The sequence below is a fragment of the Hippocampus guttulatus genome, chromosome 9, assembly GCF_054856545.1.
Source record: "Hippocampus guttulatus isolate MCC_2025c chromosome 9, RoL_Hgut_1.0, whole genome shotgun sequence".
NCBI lineage: Eukaryota > Metazoa > Chordata > Actinopteri > Syngnathiformes > Syngnathidae > Hippocampus > Hippocampus guttulatus.
This window is the reverse complement of record NC_141269.1, coordinates 5,839,569-5,862,242: the sequence shown is the minus strand read 5'-3', so window position 1 is coordinate 5,862,242 and position 22,674 is coordinate 5,839,569. Positions and strand designations below refer to the sequence as shown.

The following is a 22,674-nucleotide window of genomic DNA, read 5'->3' as shown; positions in this document are numbered from 1 at the left end:
AAAGAGAGAGGGAGAGTAAGGGGTACTGAGGACGTGATTATGATTGGACGGTGAATGTGGGGAGAAAGGAGGGGAGGGGATGCAACGGGCTTCGCCATGAAACTGGTTAGGGGGTTGAGGAGATGGATGGGTGGGGGCTGGCTGGCTGGCTGGTTGGGTGAAGATGATGATGAGGAGGAGGAGGAGGAGGAGGAGGAGGAAATGAGAGGAGATCCGGGGAGGGTGGGAAGCTGGTATTCATGAAGACGCAGAGTGTTTGTGACACATGCGCGGCTCGTCTGCAGGCAGTCAGCACGGACAGCAAGCAGGAGGAGAAGGAGAAGGAGGAGGAGGAGGAGGAGGAGGGAGAGGAGGAGGAAAAGGAAGAGGAGGAGGAGGAGGGACGGCCCGCCTTCATCTGGACGCCATCAAGGTGAGTGTGTTGTTGTTTTAAAAAAATGCTGCAGCCTGACGTGTCATCCGTGTGTGCGTACGAGGGGCATCCCTTCTGCTGCATCTTCATATCTGCCTCCTGCATGTATGTCACTGTGTCACCCTCCTCCTCCTCCTCCCAAAGTGTGTTTGTGCGCATGCAGACTAGTTGACCCTACGTGCGTGCGTGTATGATGCCAGGTGATCAAAAATGCCGAGCACCTCCCAATGCAAAAAAAAAGAAAAGAAAAGGAATTTGGGTCAGCGTCGGACGGCTCCGAGTAATTACATAACGGGAGAGAGATTTGGTGTTGCAGTATGCTCTCGGAATTAGCTCGCACTCTCGCAAGGCCACCACAATGACACCGTGTTTATATTTATGTGCCGGCGTCGTGTTGCTCGAGACAAGAGATCTGCGAGGGATTTCAATTCTGGGAAATCGCCGGGCAAAAATGGTTTGTTTGAATTTCAGATGAAGTGTTTTTTAAAGTATGAAGCATTTCTCACAACAATGACTCGTTTGACTGCATCATGGACGAAATACAAGAAAATGTATACCAGTCAAATTATGATTAAGTTGCAAAATGTCATGGTAAAGTCATCATGTTACAAGAAAAAAGTCACAACGGTACGAAAGTAACACTGCAATATTTGGAGAATACAGTTGCATTTTACTAAAATAAAAGCACAATGTAGCAAGAAAGAGATCGTAACATTCAAAAAAAGTCATAATTTTACACGGTAAAAAACAATCCAATAAGAGGGCAACACTTAATTGACAACTAATTGATTATATCATTCATTTACAACTACTTTTGAAAATCGTTGAATCCTTTCAATTTTTTTTTGTTTTGTTGTTGTTGGTAAATTTGTCCAACAGAAAATATCAATCCGATTTCTCCAGTCCTCCATGAAAGCAGACTAATCTGAAAACGAACATTTGCTTGTACATTGGAAAACCATAACTGACATATTTGCCTATTTTCTGACATGTTACGGACCAAACAGTCACAGAATCACAATTGTCTTTTAAAAATAAAATCCAGTTTTTAAATAAGAGGATGGATTTTTTTTTAATCCAATCCAGCGATTGACAAAATAATTGAAAGATTAATCGATTATTAAAATAATTGTTAGGAGCAGCCCTACATCCATCCACCTACTTTCAAATCTGATAATCCTCCCACGGGTCGCGGCCGTGCTGGAGCATAGCAGCCCTACAATAAAGTCATAATATTAAATCCTAATATTATTTTGAGAATTTGATGCAAAGAATGATCTCATAATGTTAGAAGTCATGTTATGATAAAAATGTTATGAGAATAGATTTATAAAGCTATTGTTCAAAAAATGTTATATAGTACCGATATTATGAAGAGAATAGTGTTGAATTCGAATTTCGAGAACAAAATGATTCTGTAATATTATACTTTCACTGTTGTAAATAAATAAAAAACAAATAAGTGTTTCAAAAGGAGTTATAAATAACATAACAGATTTGTTTTCTCTAATATGTTGCAAATATATTTTTTAATTGTATCACTTTATTTCCCTTTAATGTTTTTCCTTTGCCCGGAAGATGTCGTTAAGAAGGGTGGTTGCCTTCCGTCAGAAAAATGTGTGCCTTTGGACAAACAAAATATATTCTATGCTAATTAGAACCTCGGATCATCTTTTGTTTTGAATGCGAGAATAAGAAAATTAACTTTGGTCATTTCTCTCCTTCTTTGATACTTTTTTGAAAATCATTTTGTTGTTGGACCAAGCGACGTTTGTGTTTGAGAATATGCCAGTTGCTTGTGCGTATATACACAATATGACCTTGCCCAAGGTGAAATAGGGACATGCTTCTTACAAGCAGACCATCCTGGTTGATTTGAAGGTTCTCCTTGCATGCAGGTTTTTATGAAACGGCATCTCATTTTTGTCAAAGTGCTTGTCCTTCCTCTTGTCGACTCAAGTGTTTATCCCCTTGACACCATCTACGCCGACACTCTCCACAGATCTCTTAGAATATTTGTAGTTTAGCTGTGGAGTGCTTTAAACACTTTAAAAACTTCACAAATTGCTCTTAGAGGTGACCTTGAACGCTGTTTGTTGCTCCCTCACAGAATGAAGTGAAGAGACGTTCAAGCAACTCGTGACCTTCCGAGACGACTTCCGCGCAGTGATGCTCGACATCCCGAAAGGTCACCGCAGATTACGACGCTTCGGGAATTTACTACTGCACCAGGGACAGATTTTAACGAGGTCGGAACTATGCAAGGAAGATTCCGTGTTGGATTAGCGGATTGGGGGATTATTTTTTATTTTTTGCAAAAGTCTCCCGGCCGCGGCATCATGGACCCTAACTGGGGTGTGCTGTTGCCTCGCCTGGCTCAAGTGGGAGCACATGCTGGTGGATCTTCACGCCTGAAACTCTTTGTTTCCTCGAATGTAGAGTGAGCTCTGTGGAGTGTGTGCCAATCTCCACAGTAGTTAAAAAACAAACAAACAAGCAATCCAAACCCAAACGAAAACAACGGAGCCTCAGAGAGTGTACCGAGGAGTCCGGTTTGAGCCGCTTGAAGCCTGAGGTGACGAGATAGCCTCAATGGACGCAGACGGCAACCCGGTTTGACGCTCAAAAACGACCACCCGCATAAGCCCTCGAGCACCTTCTACCCAGGTTTAACCTTGGAGTGACCCGTTACCTCTCCGGTCCTGGCTCTCCACCTGCTCTGCTGCCTGGGTTCCGGAACGCTCCGCCCTGGGGCCCAGAACGAGCCAATCAGGATGAAGAAGAGCCGCAGCGTGCTGTCGGTAACTGCAGAGGAGGTAGGGCAAAAAAATCAGAGTTAACATTATTGAATAGAATATCAAGGGGTAAAAAGTTTGTGCAGCATGATTTAATGCTGCAATGCAATTCATTGTGCTGCTCCTTCTGGTGTGGCCACCTTGGCCACTGGGAGATAATATTGTTCAGTCATCGAGACACAACAAACTTCTTCTACTTCAACAAGGTGTATGCATCTCTCCAATAAAAGACCATTTATTTTTACAAGCGCTAACACCTCAATGATCGATGCTAACCGTCAGCATGTTGAGGCTCTGAGATTAGGCCTAACTTTTCAATTGGTGCCATGACCCGGATTTTGCAGACGCAAAAGGGGTGCGATGAACTGAACCTTAGACCAGTTCAACAGGGGGAGATAGCAAATTATTTTCACCCTTAAGGTCACTCAAACGGGGTGATTGTTAGATTAGGCCTCTGTGGCACAGATAATTACTGAAGATAAGTGACTCAGCCGTTGTATCTCTGTGATCTCTAATTTGCTTGGCTTTCTTATCTATGGCACTCTGTGGCACACATATCTAGCGGAATCCAGTTAAGACCACGGGGTCACACATTGTCACCCGAGCTTGCAGAAGAAAACACAAAACCAGCCATTTAAACATTTTGCATCCGCAATGCGAAACCTTCCCAAAACACAAAATTATTGCAAAAATACATTCCTAAATTTCATTCAGTATGGCTTCATGAGTGTAGGAAATGAGGTTGAGTCAAGAACAAAATGGATCAAAATACAAATCAAACTCGAGTTACAATCAATTAAACCAATACAGTGTCAATATTTGAATGTGCCCTTTGGTCCATAACTTAAAAGCCCCTGGTATGATGTGTGTTTGGATTGATTGTCTGCGGTGAACCCCCCCCCCCCCCCCCACACACACACACGGTGGCTTTCACACATTTCAACCTTCCTTTGTGCTCGTTGCGAAGCTCCAAGTAAAGGAATCCACTTAGATGATGCTCGGATGCTTTCATCCTGGATGAAGGACATGATGGCATGCATTATTCAAACAGGCTTTTATTGATCAAAGTCAGCCAGAGCCTTTTTGTAAGTGACTCTGTATATTTCGACGTGGGCATGCGTGCAAGCATCTTTCCACATCTGCTCTGGACGACAACATGAAGCGCAGCATGGGTGCAACACAGGAAGGTTGCCTAGCAACTGGTACTGCCCCCCCCCCCGGTGTTTTGGTGCTACGGTGCTGCAGTGCAGATGAGCCTCCAAGAGCGCCGTCTGTGGCGGTCTTATCTCTCTCTCACACACACACACACGCACACACACACACACACACACACACACACACACACACACACACACACACACACACACACACACAAAAGCAAGCACATAAACACAAGCGCACACACTTGTTTCTTACTAGCATTTATAAGATAAGATAAGATATCCTTTATTTGTCCCGCAATGGGGAAATTACAATCAGAATTCAGAAAGGAAAAACACTGGGTAGGGAGAGGGAAAAAAAACCACACTCGAACTATCCTCTCCCGAGGATAATTTAAGTCCAGGATAAAAAAAAAGACCCTAGCACATGAATAAGCATTAGACAGTTACAACAAGTCACAAGACATAACATGTATAAGGGGGGGATGAATGGGAAGGGGGGGGGGGTAGGGTAGGGTAACCGTGACCCGGCCGAAATGACCAGCTGCACGGATTCACACGAGCGCTCTGCATGTCGAACCACGTCACGGGGGAAAAAGAATCGGAGCGATGAAGACGGTGATAACAAGGATGTGTATGCGCGTGTGGTTGTCCAGTTATGTATGTGTATGCGTGTGCAGGTCATAGCTGCTTCGTCGAGGTCTGCTCATCATGAAGACAGTCCCGGCTTATCAGTCCATGGCCGAGAAGGAGGGGGGTTGGTGGTGGGGGGCCCTAGACTCCATGCGTATTTCCATCCAGGGGAAAGGCCAGATAGCGTTGTTTGTTTTGGAAATAGCGTTGTTTGTTTTGGAGATAGCGTTGTTTGTTTTGGAATGCTAAGTCCTGCGCATTTACACTGTTTATCCTTGTGTTGATTAATGTGCACTGTCCCAGTGAAATAAATAAATTTAAAAAAATAATTGTACATTGTATCCACGGAGACATGAAGCTGGTCTCCTTGTGGTCTCACAGGGTGAGGACACTCACAAAACAGTTGACGGAGGGGAAAAGTCCGAGTCACCGCGCTATAGCCGTTCCTACACGTCCGGTGCCACGCTGGGGGCGGAGCTACGCAGGGGTAGGAGCAGGAGACTCTCATCTAGTCTACAGGTGGTCAACGTATAGCACGGGCGCATCACGATGGCCTGGCAGCCTCGATGGTTTTCTTTCAGCCACAAGAATATTTTGTTGGCTTCCACTTGTTCATGCCACAGGTTCCCTGCTGGCTGCGCCCTCGCGACCGCACACGCTCGCCCGAGGTCCTTGGCAACGTGTCTCGTCCCACAACGCTGCCCCTCCGCATCCCGCCGCGCATCTCCATCACGCAAGCCGATGCCGACAGGTTTGCACGCGCCTTGCCACCTCCGCGTTCCGATTGCTTTTACAAGTCTTCTCCAGCATATCTCGTCTCATTTTTTTTTTTTTTTTAGTTATGAAGCAGAAAATGGCATCTCTCCCGCTCATACACCGCTGGGCTCGCAGAGTCCAGGACTCACTCTCAACACGTCCTTTCCCCAGAGCCAGAGGAGGGAGTCCTTCCTCTACCGCTCGGATTCAGATTATGACATGTCGCCCAAGACGGTCTCGCGAAACTCCTCACTCGCGAGCGAAGGGTGAGACGATGAATGAGGTCGTGCATATACTGTACGTTATATTCACGGCTTTTGGGTTAACTCTTCTCTCCGTTAAACTAAAATGTGAACTTTTGAATTCACACATACAGTAGAACACTGTTGTTTCTTTAATGCCTGGTACGGCTAAATCAGTCAAATATACAGCCCGCGGGCCGGAACCGACCCCCGAGGGGGTTCGATCAGGCCCGCGGGATAATTTAAAAATGCATAAAAGACATGGAATGAATATTTTAATAATATGCAATTCATGTATTATCCACTAGGGGGGCACCGTGCTTTCTCGTTAGTTTAAGTGTAGGCAGGGATTACATTTAGATTTAATATGCACATGTGTAAATGGTGTAAAAAAATCATTTGTTTATAAATCTCATTTAATCTTAAATGCATGACTATATTTTTCAATACTAATTACTTGTTCAAGTTTTGTGCCTTTGTACAATCAGTGGGATCTGTTGCGATGCATAAATGTGAATGATAAAAGTAAATTGCACATTTGTCTATGGAAATCTAAGTTGTTTCATGAAATGTTAGGTAAATGAAATGTAGGTACATTTCAACATTTTCCTCGTGTTCTTGTGCTTTGCTATATCAAAACAAAGGAAAGACATGATATTTTGGTTATTTATAGCAGAGTATGGTATAATTTTAATGGTCTGGCCCACTTGACATATACCGAGGCCGTATGCGGCCCACAATATAAATGAGTTAGACACCCCTGGGCTAAAGGGTACAAGGTATTTAAAATGGACAGGAATCTGAAGAAACAAGGGTGGTCTAATCAGAGATGCTCGTCCTCTTTTAGACACACGGGGGAGGACTTCATCGTTACTCCTTTTGCTCAGGTGAGTAAAGTCTCATTGAGGACATCATTCCATCAGTACTGCACTTTAGTTTGGCCTGGTTTGGAACATGAAACTTTCAACAGCAGGGTGTATAGGCGGGCAAATAATGGGACACCATAGCAGGGTGTTACAGTGTTTCATTTTCTTTAGTTTGTCTTCCATTGTTTGGCGCATTTCTACAAGCAAGCAAGCAAGGTGGCTCTAAATGGTATTTGTGTGATTATTATGTTCAAGGTTCTGGCCAGTCTGCGATCTGTGCGGAGCAATTTTACCATCCTTGCCAACGTCTCCACACCGACAGTCAAGTCAGTGTAATGGTTATTGGTTTATACAGCAATTGCTGTGTCATTTAATTTCACTTTGTTTTGTTGCTTCAACAAGTTACAATAATATTTCGTTCTGTTGATGCATGACAATTGTTTGTCTCACTATAGTTTATTTTGTGCCCATTATTGTATTTTATTTATGTACACTACTATGTATTATACTGCACCTTTTAGTCTATTCTTTTTTTTTCCAATCCCATGCATGAATTGCACACTGCCACTTACATTTTTGGTATGCCCATATACAGTACTTATGACAATTATTTTATTTATTTCAATATATTACGCCACAACTAGTCTACATGCATAAAGTGCATATGCATATTTGACATGACATTGGAGATACTTTTTCTAATACAACATACTATGTTAAACAATTGTGTATTGGCAGGAGAGATTTAAAAAAAAAGTGACAATTGCTAGCTTACCAACCACTGTGACCTCAGGAGGTCTCCGCTGGGTGGAGTATGTGTGAGTCCCAGGGCCACGTTGTCGGACCAGCAATACCAGCAGCTCGCCCTGGACACCCTGGAAGAATTAGACTGGTGTTTGGACCAGCTGGAAACTATCCAGACGCACCGCTCAGTCAGCGAGATGGCGTCCAACAAGGTAAGAGAGAGAATATTTATAAAGCATGCAGAGTAATTCCCTGAATATAACAGGTTCAGTATTGGAAAACTAAGATCGTTTTCTTTCTAAACTGCTCTGGGACATGATGGCACAAGAAGCCATCACAACCATATCTTAATAGGAAAGTAGTCGCCTAGAACGAGGCAAAGCTTTTAGTCCTAAAAAGTACAATAAATATTATTGTAAGCTGATTTTAAATATAAGAAATTAAAACTGCACATGAATAGTAATTGGAGTAAAATGTATTGCAACCAAGTTTTAAAAAATGTAACCAAAGAATAGTTTGAATTGATGTATTTTACCCAAAAAATTAAATACAATTGAACTGACCGTAACAAATGCACTGCACTAGATTAATTTTTTTTTAAGTTTGCTAATTACTGTAACATTGCACATTTGCACATTTATTTCAGCAATTATTTACATATACCACTAGAGGGAGCCACACATTTGAGAATCACTGTGCGACCATTCAAAGAAATTATAACATCAAGAGGAGCATTACTGATAATTTTTCGCTACATGTGGCAGCAGGTATTACCGTCAAAGTTTTTGGCAATTTGTCAAATGTCAATACTGTATTGTCACATGTGCTAAACATACAAAGTCATCGAAATTAAGTTCCTCACACCAGGCTTGTAAGCAAGGTACAAAAACAAGACATGCTCACGGGTAAAGTTAAGCGTACTGACACAATAGCAACGGCAGATAACAGCAGACAACAGACACACCGTGTGAACATGTGTTACGATGTGATGCTACAGTTCAAGAGGATGCTGAACAGAGAGCTATCCCACCTTTCCGAGATGAGTCGCTCCGGTAACCAGGTGTCAGAGTACATCTCCAGCACCTTTTTGGGTGAGTGAAACCATATTCCTATTAGGGCAGAACCCAATATATGCAATTTAACTCTGTGCGCGCGTGCGTGTGTGTGTGTGTGTGTCTGTGTGCAGACAAGCAGAACGAAGTAGAGATCCCTTCCCCAACTCTGAAAGACAAGCCGATGAGTCAAATCAGCGGCGTGCGAAAACTGTCGCACAGCTCCAGCCTCTCCAGCACTTCAATGCCTCGCTTCGGGGTCAACACTGACCATGAGGACGAGCTCGCTAAGGTCTCGCCGAACCCTTTTTGTGTTTCCTACATGGCCAAGAGTGGGATGACTCAATCTCATTGTCCGCATAAGCGTCAACAAAGAGGGGGGGAGATTGCGGTTTTAATACTGCTAGCTAGATTTGACAATAGCGCCACCTCACCAATCCGTCCCTGCCCCAAGAGTTTCTGACCAAAGCGCCCCCCTCATTAACCGTACAAAAGTAAAATTCTCAAACATGGACATGATGAAAACGCGTACTTGTGATAAATAGTCACAGACAACGAATTGCCAGCTTCAACAAAATAGCAGCACTCGCATTAGCGGTGTAGGTTAAATAAGCTAACATGAACCACGTGTGCTACGTTGGTAGCATGATTTATTTGAAATGAGGTGTTACTATTACACTAAATGTTATCGGTTTGACGTTTCGTTTGTTTGGATTAGTTTCTAAATATATTAAAAATGTAGTTGCGGATTGTGGAAACTGTTTTTCGCCATTTGAGGTTTCCTGATTTGTTTCGATGATGGCTAAAACAGTGCTCGGAGATGTGCTTCAACATCAGAGATGCGTTGCCCCTCCTCAACTATCCAGTAACTTGAGTGCCTTTGTTTTTATCAGTGGTCATCTGGCGCAGTTGTAACTTAGTTATTATTACTATGCCCGAGCTTTTAGCTTGCAAGCTAGCTGGTCAAGAGCACTTCTTATCGAGACATGGCCTGGTGAGACATATTCCATCACCCAGAGGCTTTAAAGAGATATATTTTGAAGATAGAAAGATCATCTGTGGAAATTTTCTTGAATAAGGTTGTATATTTTGCATGTCTGTGTGTGTATACTTTGAAGCAGGAGTTGGAGGATTTGAACAAGTGGAGCTTCAACATATTTCAAGTTGCCGAATTCTCCAACAACAGACCACTCAGTTGCATCATGTACACAATTTTCCAGGTACTCTGACCAAGGGTGGGGTTGGCCATTGGGAATTTGGGGAACATATTTCCAGGCCAGTCCCGAGCATCACAGCCATCCTATGTTTTAGTTTGACAGTAAACCTAAACTAGGTGCAGCATTAAACAGCTTAGAAGAATTGTTCACTATTTGCCAATCCGCTTCTTGTTTTCAAGTGAGTTGAGTTGAGCGGTTCAGTGGTTTGCCTTATATCTCAAGGCATAACTGTACTTTTTAAAATGTGACCTCCCCAGGAGCGAGAGCTGCTGAAGACCTTCCGCATTCCCGCTGACACCTTCGTCACTTATGTGATGACACTGGAGGACCATTACCATGGCAACGTAGCATACCACAACAGCCTCCACGCCGCCGATGTCACCCAGTCCACACATGTGCTCCTCTCCACTCCGGCCCTCGACGTATGTTACATTTGAAGAGAAAAAGAGGAACATGAGTTGTAATGTCGCTTCAAAAACGTTAGTAAAGTCATTGTTCCTTACTTTCTCTTCTCCCCCAGGCTGTCTTCACTGACCTGGAGATCCTTGCTGCCCTCTTTGCCGCCGCCATCCATGACGTTGATCATCCTGGAGTTTCAAATCAGTTCCTCATCAACACCAGTGAGTCCCACATATAAAGAAAATGTGATTCAAAAATCTGGAGTCTTCAAGTTACTGTGATTGCGATGTGTCCAGACTCTGAGCTGGCACTGATGTACAATGACGAGTCGGTCCTGGAGAACCACCACCTGGCTGTTGGATTCAAGCTCCTGCACCAGGACAACTGTGACATCTTCCAGAACCTCACCAAACGGCAGCGGCAGAGCCTTCGCAAGCTTGTCATCGACATCGTCAGTACTTCATTGCTATGATGTGCTATAATGTGGTTATGGTTGGAATGAAAATTTGATCTATTTTCTTTTTTTCATTCCCAGGTTTTGGCTACAGATATGTCCAAACATATGACCCTACTGGCAGACCTGAAAACCATGGTGGAGACAAAGAAGGTGACCAGCTCTGGCGTGCTCTTACTGGATCACTACAATGAGCGCATTCAGGTGGGTTGCCAGACGTTTTCGTTTTTTGTTGCTACTAGTAGCTATGGAGGAACAATTCAACCACAAAATTGTGTACAAATTATGTGCAGAAATTCTATATATCATTATATGATATAAAATGTAATTATACATAAAATACATCATCCTCACCGGTGACGCTAATTTTATTAAATATATTAACATGTGCAGATGACTAGATGACTTTTCTGGTCAAACATAGCTTGCTCTGACCAACCAATCAGAGGATGGAAAAAATGATATCGTGGGCCAGCTGGATGGCCCTGTGAGGAAAAATTGAAACTGGATTGTTTAAAGAAACATTGCTAATCTAGTTCAAATTACATGGAGCAGCACGACTGAATGTGAAGGCCTTCGGCAGATTACTTTAGCATGGCAACACGAAGAGGCTGGAATCTGCTTGGACTAAAAAAAATCTAACACCTCCATACAGTACTGGGAGCAATGCTGCCAAAAGAACTTTTGGCAATACACTGGTGCTTTTTAATGGAGCAATTATTGGGACTTAGATTGTAAATGTGGGTGACTGTTGCAGGTCCTAAGGAACATGGTGCACTGCGCTGACCTGAGCAACCCCACCAAGACCTTACCCTTGTACCGGCAGTGGACAGAGAGAATCATGGAGGAGTTCTTTCGCCAGGGCGACAAGGAGAGGGAGCGCGGCATGGAGATCAGCGCCATGTGCGACAAACACACCGCCTCTGTGGAGAAGAGTCAGGTGTAGATTTGTTCTTTTTACCCGAGGAATACAAAAGTACTCGTACTGTTCAAGTTCTTTTAAGTCCACAAGAACCCAGTCAATCCAAATCTCAACCGCGATTGACTTGACATTATTATTACATTTCTCATCACCTGCAGAGGGTAAAAAAAAAAAAAAAGAGCCAAATTTGACAGTTCTCAGAAATAAATAAATCCTCAAGAAAAGTACAGATACCGGAAAAATGGTTGTACTTTGTTACTTCCCACCACTCCTTTGATCACATCTTGAGTTAGTTGCATGCAAGTGTGTATTCACATTCCTCTCGCTCTTCAGGTGGGGTTCATCGACTACATCGTGCACCCACTGTGGGAGACGTGGGCCGACCTGGTGCACCCCGACGCCCAAGAGCTTCTGGACACACTGGAGGAGAACCGCGAGTGGTACCTGACCACCATGCCTCAGTCTCCGTCGCCTCCCCCGGACAGACACTTGCAGCACGACCGCTTCCAGTTTGAGATCACGCTGGAGGACCTGGAACACAACAACCACAACCACGTTCACACGAGGATCGGCGGCGGCGGTCAGAGAGCCCACTGCCTTGAAGGGCAAGCCGAGAGTGAGACGGAGGACGAGCGGAACCACAACAGGGAGCAGAACGGCGTGAGTGATGAGGATGAGGAAGCGGGTGAGAAGCAAGAGGAGGAGGAAGAGGAGGAAAACCTCACAGGGGATCGTGTGGAAGACGAGACGGGTGACACTGAAAAGGAAGAGGAGGGAGAGGATGAGGAGACCAAAGGAGGGGAGGATGAAGATAATCTGGATGAAGATGGAGCCCAGGAGGAGAGAGAGGAAAATGTGGACCCAGAGGAAACGAATGAGGATGCGGGAGTCGGGAATGTGGAGGAGGAAGATGGAGCGGAGGGAAATGTTGACGAGGAGGTGGAAGGTGAAGCAGCGGGAAATGAGGAAGAGGAGGAACATGAGGGGGATGTTGGAGAAGAGGAGGTGGAGGAAAATGATGTGGAAGAGGATGGGAACTCTGAGGAGGAAGGAGAAACTGAGGAGAAAGAAGCGCAGGAAGACGTTGAAGAGGAGAAAGACGGGGAAGGAAATGAGGAAGAAGAGGAAAGTTAATGGAGCATACGAAGCAAACAGGGTCAGAAGATGCAGATGAATGCAGACGCGCATTAGGCGAGAGCCAGCCTGTCACTCGCGTGCGCCGTCCACGTGGACACGAGAGAGCTGAGACGTCAGCAGCAGCGGAGTGGATTCGTGGGCATAACCTCTGCAGCAGGCTGCGGCACAGCAAGCCGTTCTTACGAACCTTTGGACAAAAGGGTCACAAAATAACACATCCACGCAAATAAGTTTGTGCCTGTTCTCCCGAGATCACCGACTATACTTGACATTGTCTTCTGTGTCGTCCACGACCAAGGTCCCAGCGCTCCTGACTCAGCCTAATAGGCAAAAAAAAAAAAGTGCAGAGGAAGTCGAGTCTGTCGTCTTGTGTTCACACGTGTAAAGTGTGGCAGTACTGTACTGCCGAGAAGAAAAAACAAAAACAGTGTCATCACTAATGATTTGCAGGCAAGTTAACAACATCGGGTAATACTCACTCAGTAACCCGCCCACAAGGGCAAACCAAGGTGACCCACGAGCGGAAACGAGCGTCAGCTCGTCTTCCGTGAAGCAATGGATTGTGGGTCCGGGCTCAAGGGTGTGACGGTCTTCCACAAGTCAACGTTTTTTTTTTTTGTAAAAAGACAGGTTTTGGGCACTTTATCACCTCTGTTACATAAATGTACATAACAAACATGTATTTTAATCTTCTGATGTCATAAAAGAAATACGATCAATCGAGCTGAACTATTTTTACCTTTTTGCCAGTGACTTATAAAAGTCGAGTTAAGAAGCAATTCCAAGTTCCAAGCAATTGGATTTTTGTTGTTGTAAAATAATCGCATCTACAATGTCATTAAATATAATTGTGTGGAACTGTTTGACAAGAAAAAAAAAGAATATATATGAACCTTTTTGAATATGAGTGTTCAAGCAAGTATGGATGCAGATGAGAGGGGTCCTGGCTGGTGCAACAATAAAATAGCCCACTGAAGGAGGAAACAACAGAGCCTCTACTATTCGAAATACAAATGTTTAAAAAAAAAAAAAAAAAAAAGGCAACATGATTTTGAATTTTATTTTATGGCAAAATTAATTTAAAAAAATTGTCAACAGGTTAATTAGTTGATTTGATTATTGATTGTATTTTTTTTTTTGGTTTGGCTAATTGACAAATATTGCTTTTCCGAGTCAGCATTATTTACCATGTGAACTGATTAAACAGTTTCAACGGTGAACACTGATCTGGTCTTGTTTTATTCACAGTTAGTTATTCATGGAGACAGTTAAGGCTTCAGATGCAAAATAAAAAGTATATAATTGGCACGATGGAGCCAGAATAATTCCAACAACCCAAAATGACACTAAAAAAATGCATAGATAAAATGGTATCTTTTTTTTTTTTTGACCCAAAAAGAAATCGGCACCTGCAGTGTCAGGACTAATTTCAAAGCGCCCCCCTTATGACATGATGGAGAATGTTACAAAAGCATTGAAAAGCGTGACAGGCTGAGTGAGGGAGAAACGTCTCAACATTTTGATGCATATAAGACCCCATTGTGATTTTGAGGCTCTTGAAGCTTACGTGCCCGTGAGCGTAAGTGTTTGAGAGAGACGGAGTGGGAGTGAATATGTGTTTGTGTGTCTGGATGCGCGTGGTGTTTTCAGCAGCCAATCACAGACGTCCAGTCCGGCAAGTTTTGTATCTCTCCGATGTCATTCAGCTGTTGGCGTCCGTGTGTCAGAGTGAGCTTGTAGCGCAGGCGCATTTTACACTGAGGAGGCAAAGATCCAGACATGAAATGAGCCCGGCACAGTGCACAACTCCACCAAGATTAAGCAATTAGAGCGGAACTCTGTGGAGTAGTTTTTAATGTGTCCAGTTGACCAACTGAGAAATGTGGAGAAAAATAATGCATTTACCGTATTCTCCGCACTACAAGGCACACCTAAAAGCATTACATTTCCTCAAAAGCTGACAAGTGTGACTTATAACTCGATGCGCTTTATGTATGGATCAATATTCTGATTTCTCAGACAAAGTATTTTAAATGTTCTGTAAAGCGCTTTGTTATAGCTGCACCAATTGCGAAAGCTCTACAGTATAAAGCTGTATTGGATTTTATTCCCTTTAGCGTAGCTCTATCTAGCGGATGCATAACACAACCCCAGTTCATATTGTCGCTTCTGTTCTATGCGCCCTCTCATGCGGTGCGCCCTATCTATGAAAACAGTTCGTTGAAGGTGCGCCTTATACTCCGAAGTACTCAAATATTTTTGGTGGAATGCCACTATAATAGTAGATTTAGGCAAAGGAAGCAAGAATTTAAAATAAAACGTGGGCCTGGCGGAAGAAAGAAAGGGAAATCCTACTGCCTTTTTCCAATGAAGAAAAAAGGCAACAAAAGATGGATGGAAGGATATAGGCCAGGAAGGAAGCCAAAACAGCAAGTTTAAGTGACTGAACGAAGGGTGGAAGGATGCATGAATACAAAAATTGGGTGTGATGTAGAGGAGGAAATGAAGGAAATAGAAGAGGAGATTGAAGCGAACGAAAAGGCGCATGAATAAAAAGAAGGCCTGAAGGAAGGATGCCAGAAAGAGCCTTTATAATTTGATTAAAAATAATTCAATAATGTTATTATAAAAATGCAGCTGTCCAAATAAAGGCCTTGCCCTCCAAAAATGCCTCTGCCAACACATGAGGAACTACGACATCATCTCATTGGCTGACGAGTTCATCATTGTATCTCAAAAACGAAACGAAAAACCAAAAAAAAAAAAAAAGATAAAAACTAACCTTGTGCGGATTAGCTAACAGGATGACCTGGGCAATGGCAGGCGGAGGCTGCAGGGGGTTGTATGGTGGCAGATGTGTTGTTGATGAAGGTTGAAGTTTCACTGACATGGTCTGCAGGACAAAAAAACCCCAAAAAAACCCAAAAAAAACCCAGGAAGTTAACAGTCGGCTCATCGCTTGTTGACTTTGGTGTTTGAAGTGTTTTCACCTTTGGGACAGCGGCTTGAAACACGAAATCTTTCACATCCAGGGAGGAAGTGTTCACCGCGGAGATGACGACCACGGCGACGTCAGGATGACCGGGAGGCGACTCCCTGGTGAAATGGAGCGAGATGCGAATGCCGCCCTGGTCGTATATGGTGATAGGCTTCAGCTGACCTGCGAAAAAGAAGGAGGGCAAGACTTAGATCAACATGTGGGGCATCAAGAAGAAGAGAAAAAGAAAAGACCCCCACATATATCGTGAAAAGAAAAAAAAAAGAATGACTGATTAAGTTGCAGGTCAATTGAATACACTCGACATACAGTTGAACACATTTCTTCTTTTTTTTTTTCTTAACAGAGACTATTCGTACCTATTTCTAACTATTTAATACTTGTGACCTGCGGCCATCTGTCCGCTTTAAAAATCAAACGTGACCCTTCAGCGCCCAAGCCAGCTATTGACGTACTAGACTTGATGGTTTCCATGGGAACAAAGATATTTTTCAGCACATGCTGCGGACAAGAGCCATCTTCCGAAGGTGCCGGAGGGTGAGGGGGACTTGAGTCAGATCCTGAACTTGTGAACTGTTGATCCTGTGACCTGACCGGAAGCAAAACAAAACAAAAAAAAAAAAATAGTGACAATGGCACATAAAATTCAACTTGTCATGTACGGAAAAGTGTCATGTCTTTGTTTCGTCACCATATGTTGTTTTCATTTGATGAAGAAGAACCATTATCCCCGCATCCACGGGCTCTCAGCAAGGGGCCCCTTTCCTCATTTGTTGGATAGACTGCTCCGTTGAGCTGTGGGAATGATATGGATTTGCACCCCCCACCCCCAACAAACATTACATTAAAGCCTTGAACTTCCTTGTTCAGTCCCGTCCTAAATCTCACCTGCATCAGCTCGTCACAATATGACTTTGGAGACAAAAGAAGTAACTCTGGAAACAAAAGGGTATGACAACGTTACACGTGCGTCAGTGGTTTGAGTACAAAAGACTGTTAAAGGCCACACTCAGAGGGACGTTGCATGAGCCAATAACAAACTGCACTGACTATAACCTGCGAGTATAGGACATCATGGACTGGGTACTGTTCGCCTCGATTCTTTAAGAGAACATCTTGCGGGAATAGACTCCAAAACCGGTCCCATTTAAGGTTTACAAAGTATAACAAATGGAATCAGCAATATATCAGGACAATTTACAGGGCTTGGGCTTCAGTGGTCAAATGGTTAATGACATGTCATGATGGCACTAGAGCAGGGGTGTCAAACTCATTTTTGTCGTGGGCCACATTTTAGTTACCGTTTCCCTTGGAGGGCTGTTATGACTGAAAACTTATTTGACAATAAAGTTGTATCCAATCCAATCTAATACTAAAAAAAAAAAGTCAATAATAACGGTGTATTCAACTATTGTTTAAATTACTGCAATGAGGAGTTTGGTCACAGCTTAAAATATGTCTCTAATTTATTAAATATGAGAATTTTAAATTTTGGTAGAGATTTTAGTAAGCATCATGGAAGTTGACATGTTTGATTTGCTTTCGCGGGCCACATAAAATGATGTGCCGGGCCTCATCTGGCCCCCGGGCCTTGAGTTTGACACCTGTGCACTAGAGGGTGAATTTGCGCCCCCTAGTGGACACATTTAACGGGGTCTTCAAGGGTTGTGAACAGTGGAGAAAGTGAGAAATGATCACGGGCATTCAAAGAAATGTGCAGCAAATTGCCCGGTTGACTTCAGTTGGCTTCGGCACAGTTTGGGAGAGGAAAAAAATGTGGCCGTGCCTGATTGCGGAGTGCTCTGCAAAGCCGCAGAGTTGCAGGTGCTTTCCTTAAAAGAGGAGAAGACAGGCGAGGAGGAGGCGAACGACAAAGGCGAGTCAGCTTTCCTGTCTGTCTGAGGCGAGTCCAGAGCCGAGAGGTCGATGAGGTGGTAGCTCTTGATCTCTTGGGGACTCGTGGATACTACAATAAGAACATTCGGTCATACAATCGAAAAAAAAAAATTACATCAGCAAATCACTCATTTGTGTGGGCTCACTCTTATTTTTTGGCGTCACCGCTTCTTCACTTTTACTTCTTCGGTTACACTCTCGCCCCCCTGTTCGCTCCTTGTAGGCGTTCACCGCTAGCGTGAGTTCGTCGTTGGCTGCCAGGATCTGCGTCAGTGCCTCGTCGTCATCCACCGTGTCGCTAGCTAGCCGGAAAAGGCTCGGCCTCAGCCGCTCGCAGCTCTTATACAGGTCCTGAAATATACAAAACGTCATTGTTCAATATTAACAGTCGGTAAAAAAGGAGCTGATGTTTTGGAGCGGAATTTTCTATTCTTTTGGACTGACGACTGATATCCTCATGGGGGGTACACACTAGGCAGCCAGAGATAAATACAAAAGCCGAGACAAAGATTCGAATTTTTAAAAAATGCTAACACTCGGCTTTTATTCTCAGAATTTGGATTCTGTTCTCGCGTTGCATTGTGATGGAGAAGATTCGTAATGTTACCTTTAATTCGTCAGTGGGCTGTAAAGGCGCTTCAGTGTGCTCATCCAACATCTCTCTGAGCTGCTTGGTGCTGCTCTCCACCGCCTTTAGAGTGCTTTCACGCTTGGTTGCATTCTCCGCTTTCTCCTCCTCCTAACACACACACAAAGAAAAACGATTTGTTGTTTAACAAAAAAAAAAAAAAAAGTGACAATGCGCTGTATGTCATCCATCCTTCGTATGAGGTCTCACCTCTTTCATTGTGCTTTTAATGAGCCTGTTGGCAGTCTCCAAGTCTTCGGGACGTCGACTTTTTAATAATCTGGCGAGGAGCTGGAGGAAAGAAAATAAGAAGGGCTATTGTAGTGATGGCGGAAACCGCACACAGCACATCAATGTTCACCTACACACCGTCGCCTTGTCCTCTTGGTCAAACACGGAGTCGGTGGCTCGTTGAGGTGGAGGGGCCATGATGACTTTATCTGGTAGCTTGGGATCCTTTTTGATGACCCCTAAAAAAAAGGAACATTGTAATAGAGGACGCTTAAATTAAAAACAATTAAAAGTGAGGCAACTTCAGAGTACCTTGTTTCTTGAGCATGGAATAGGCGTCCTGAATTTTGGTTTCCTCTTTAAGCCACTGTGTCCAACCGTAAAGAACCTGAGTCAGCCTATCTTTAACCGTCTGGGCAGTCCACGAACCAAAGTACTGTACAGAAGAGGTTGAGTGAGTCAAAACAAAACTGACAGAAGAACCACATTGAGAGTTGAATGCCCTGAAGTCAGATTTTATTCATTTTTGATGTGTGGAGTTTTAAAGTGAACTTTTAACTGGCAATGGCAAGACTTAGCTTGACGCAAACAGTTGACCTCTCTTGTTTGCTAGGGCTTAACGATTATGATAATTGTGATGATTTTTCCCCCCCTTCAATATTGCGATTACGATTGAATATGCTATTTTTTTTAAAGATTATCTTCCATGTATTTTTTTTAACACAAGCAATATATTAATCTGCATTACAATAAACAGAATCAGATGTATGTGTGTGCTAAAATGAAGTCAAATGCGGCGTAAATGAATCGGAAAAACAAATTGTTTACAAATACTATATGGGGGGGGGGGGGTGTTAAACACTTTTTTTTAATCCAAATTGCAGCCTTTGTGATTTAAAAATTTCATTCCGGTACATTGTGATGCCGATTCGGATTTGATTAATTGTCCAGCCCTACTATATGCCAAAGTAGATGCTTGTTGCCATTTTGCACCCGTCATTTAATGCTCGAAAATCATCATATCACTGCTTATATCTGGAAAGACTGCTAAATTGGATCACTCGTAATTCGACGTACCGCTGTACTTCTATTTCCAAAAATTTGCTTTTGAAAAATACTTTCAAAGAAAGGAGCTCAACCAACATCCCAAAACGCATTGTTTCCCACCTTACGGGTTCGACCGACATCCGAGCACCGGCACCGACTCTTACCTTTGGCGACAACACTTTGATGAGCGCGTTGAGGAATCGGAACTTAGCTGCTTCGCCGCGGAACCTCTTGCCACAGTTGTTCATGCACGCCTCGAGAACCTGGGAACAAAGCAGCCACGAGAGCCATGTCGCTGGACGTCACATGAGGAGGGGGTCAGAAGATCCAGCGAGTGACACTTAAAGTGGAACGACAGCGTGGTGTACGGATGGCCAACAAAAATCCAGTGTATTTCCCCCAACGTGTGATACAAGTTAGTCGCGCATTTTTATTCTCAGGCCCATTGCTATGTAGAAATAGAAGGCAAGGGTTCCATGTGTGCCGGAAACTCTTCCCATATCCCATTGAAACTTCAGTGTCCGCATGTGAACAACAACGTCGATGAAATTAGGTCTTTCCAGATAATATTGCTTATGCCATTTTGGAGAAAAAGGAGGCATTTATTTGTCTTAAATAGATGATGAACTCGGAGAGTAACTGGGGCATACAATCTTTGCGCAAATACTCCCAACACATCATTGTGATGCCATCTCCATAGTAATTCTAAACAACCCGCTTAAGTGCTTTACATCCCAAAATACGCTGGGATTTTGGTTACTTACAGTCAGAGCTTGAAGAGCCTCTTTTTCTTGAGGAGACTGGATTTTATGAGCAAGAAGACTGAGAGCGACCTGTGGACTGACATGAACAAAATAAGATACAGTATACAGTATCATACTGTCAAATGGAGCAGACATGCCGACAGTATTCAAAACAGCAACAGTTAACGTCGGTGGGATTTGCTCCTCACACATGGATGGGAAGTCCTAACAGCAATATGACAACATGACTGTGAGGAAACATGGTTGCGTTTCAACCGTGGACCTGAATTTGCTGTGTTAACTTAAAAAGTTCAACATCAACAGCAGTTTAGACCTCATTTCAATACTCTGCTCACCCATCAGTCTCCTGGTTGACTGATTGAAAGAAGGCCTGGATGCAGTCCCATCTGTCCTCCTGGTTGGTCGGGTCCGTGGCCCGATCTGGTCAAAAGCAAAGTGTTCAAACGCGACACCGAGGTGATCATAGGGCAATTATAACTCAGTAAAAAAATAGATTATCATTCCCTCCAACGATAATGATACTGCATTTCATCAAAAATTGAATTCAGATTTATGTTAAATATTTTACATTTAACAAGACACATTTATTAACGCTGTTGTTGTTTCTAGTCATGTATTATATGATTGCTACTTTTGGTCTTAAATTATTGGGAATTAGTGACGGACAGTCAGTGCAACATATGATGAGATGGTGTTGAATGACCAAGTGACATTGCTGACTCAAGTGACATTGTTTCATTTTATTTGTCATTTCAAAACACAGCGGCACAGTGGGGTTGACCGGTTAGCACGTCTGCCTCACATAACCCGGCCCAGCAGCAATTCGCCAGAATGTCCAGGTTACTTACTCCAGGCCTGGTCCAGGGAATGTTGTTATTTATATACTCATTTGGCTTTAACCTTGTTTCAGGCAATCAGATGCCAGTGATATTTGCATTTTTTATGTTAAAAACACATCCTAGTAGAATGAAAGAAAATAAATTGAGAGTTGCGTCTTGTTTTAAGGTGAGTCCACCATTCTGGCAAATCCTGCTTCTATTAATAAATCACTTGCTCAAGAAAAATGTTTCACATATTATGCCCTTGTCTAAAGTTAGTTCTTGGGTAAATCGCAGTTACTACTTTACCAGTGTTGTTTATGGGAGGGGGTGGGGTGGAGAATCCAACTTAGTGGTTTAACTCTTGTTCATTTCAAGCGAGTAAAACCACAATTGACCAAAATTGGAATTTAGCACATGGGCATTGCTCTCCAACTGAAATAAAATTACTTTCTAAAGACGTCGAGTACACAACCATTCGCCCGTTACCTAACTTGAGTTGAAGTGAGGTCTGATTTCACATAGTCGTGTTATATTTAGAAGTATCTTGAACTTATTAATTGGGTATGGTGATTGCCTTTGACGAAATCTTTCAAAAACAAAATCAACGTTCACCCGTCTTTCACGACCACAAAGTGCACGCGCACGCGTTAAATGAACCAACTTCCTGTTACAAGCGTCTTCAGGTTCCACCAACATTTTCACGACAACACATCTATTGATAATAAATACGTGAGACAAATCAAATTGTTCAGGGTGTTCGTGGCAATCAAATAGTCAAATAAAAACATGCTTTACAGGGATGTCACGAGACGCGACGTGCGCAGAGCAGAAGCCATCAGGGGATGCGTTCACTGACATTGCGTCAAAACTGAAATGCGAAGCGCCAAGGGAACTTAAGTCAACCAAAACTGAATCGATAAACTTTCGAGTGCCGTCTACTCACTGAGCAGTAAGTCTAAAGTTGGATGGCTGTCGTCGTTCGCCATAGCCGCTTTTCTGCTGGTGCACGCCAGGTAGTTGTCGACGTGTGTGAGAAGTGTCACTTGGGGAAAAGCGAAGATGTCAAACTGGCTGGCCCGCGACGACACGTGACACTTAGACCGCATTCATTCGTCACACGTTGTGTACACACACGAGTTGGCCTACTGAGCAAGTCTTTCTTTCGTACACAATCTATATTGAATTCGACCACTCCCTGAACTTTTAACTGTCCAGTACAGGGTCCTTGGTTTGCTAAGGAGTTGCGGTGGGGCGCGTATGTACGTAAGTCGGAACGCGCCGTAGTCTTTGACTAACCTAATATAAGGCAGTACTGTAGTGAAGTCCAATAAATACATGGTCGGCGAACTGAACAAAACGTTGTTACAGAAAAATTAAGGATGCTCAGAAAGAAGATACATAGAAGCCAACAAAGGAAGGAAACCAAAGAAGGATATAGGGTGAAAACAAGGATGGTTGGTATGAAAGGATGCGAGGTAGTGAGAGAACCAAGGAAGTGTG

The 22,674-nt window shown here is 43.4% G+C and overlaps 2 protein-coding genes across 8 annotated transcripts; one reads left to right on the top strand and one right to left on the bottom strand.

Annotated features, from left to right (window-relative positions):
• The first annotated feature begins 250 nt into the window (after positions 1 to 250).
• On the top strand, positions 251 to 14,009 carry LOC147200039 (3',5'-cyclic-AMP phosphodiesterase 4C-like). The gene is made up of 17 exons (XM_086121189.1): positions 251 to 412; positions 2,523 to 3,228; positions 5,382 to 5,519; positions 5,624 to 5,751; positions 5,840 to 6,022; positions 6,846 to 6,885; positions 7,120 to 7,190; positions 7,658 to 7,820; positions 8,606 to 8,699; positions 8,795 to 8,952; positions 9,782 to 9,880; positions 10,135 to 10,299; positions 10,398 to 10,497; positions 10,573 to 10,727; positions 10,812 to 10,934; positions 11,488 to 11,670; positions 11,986 to 14,009. The coding sequence occupies exons 2-17, from the start codon at positions 3,187 to 3,189 to the stop codon at positions 12,784 to 12,786; spliced, it is 2,643 nt and encodes an 880-aa protein (XP_085977315.1). The 5' UTR covers positions 251 to 412; positions 2,523 to 3,186; the 3' UTR covers positions 12,787 to 14,009.
• On the bottom strand, positions 14,008 to 22,280 carry LOC147200038 (ADP-ribosylation factor-binding protein GGA2-like). Of its 7 annotated transcripts, XM_086121191.1 has the most exons (16): positions 22,118 to 22,280; positions 20,689 to 20,773; positions 20,354 to 20,429; positions 19,754 to 19,852; positions 18,855 to 18,978; positions 18,681 to 18,781; positions 18,522 to 18,602; positions 18,291 to 18,422; positions 17,830 to 18,034; positions 17,574 to 17,753; positions 16,676 to 16,722; positions 16,479 to 16,582; positions 16,243 to 16,376; positions 15,780 to 15,949; positions 15,572 to 15,682; positions 14,008 to 14,546 (listed from the first exon to the last, which is right to left on the bottom strand). In XM_086121191.1, the coding sequence occupies exons 1-16, from the start codon at positions 22,278 to 22,280 to the stop codon at positions 14,436 to 14,438; spliced, it is 1,923 nt and encodes a 640-aa protein (XP_085977317.1). In that variant the 3' UTR covers positions 14,008 to 14,435. The 7 variants fall into 7 exon arrangements, with proteins under 7 accessions (XP_085977317.1, XP_085977316.1, XP_085977323.1 ...); XM_086121190.1 differs by having other exon boundaries at positions 16,479 to 16,722; XM_086121197.1 differs by having other exon boundaries at positions 16,479 to 16,722; positions 21,666 to 22,269.
• Positions 22,281 to 22,674: the final 394 nt, after the last annotated feature.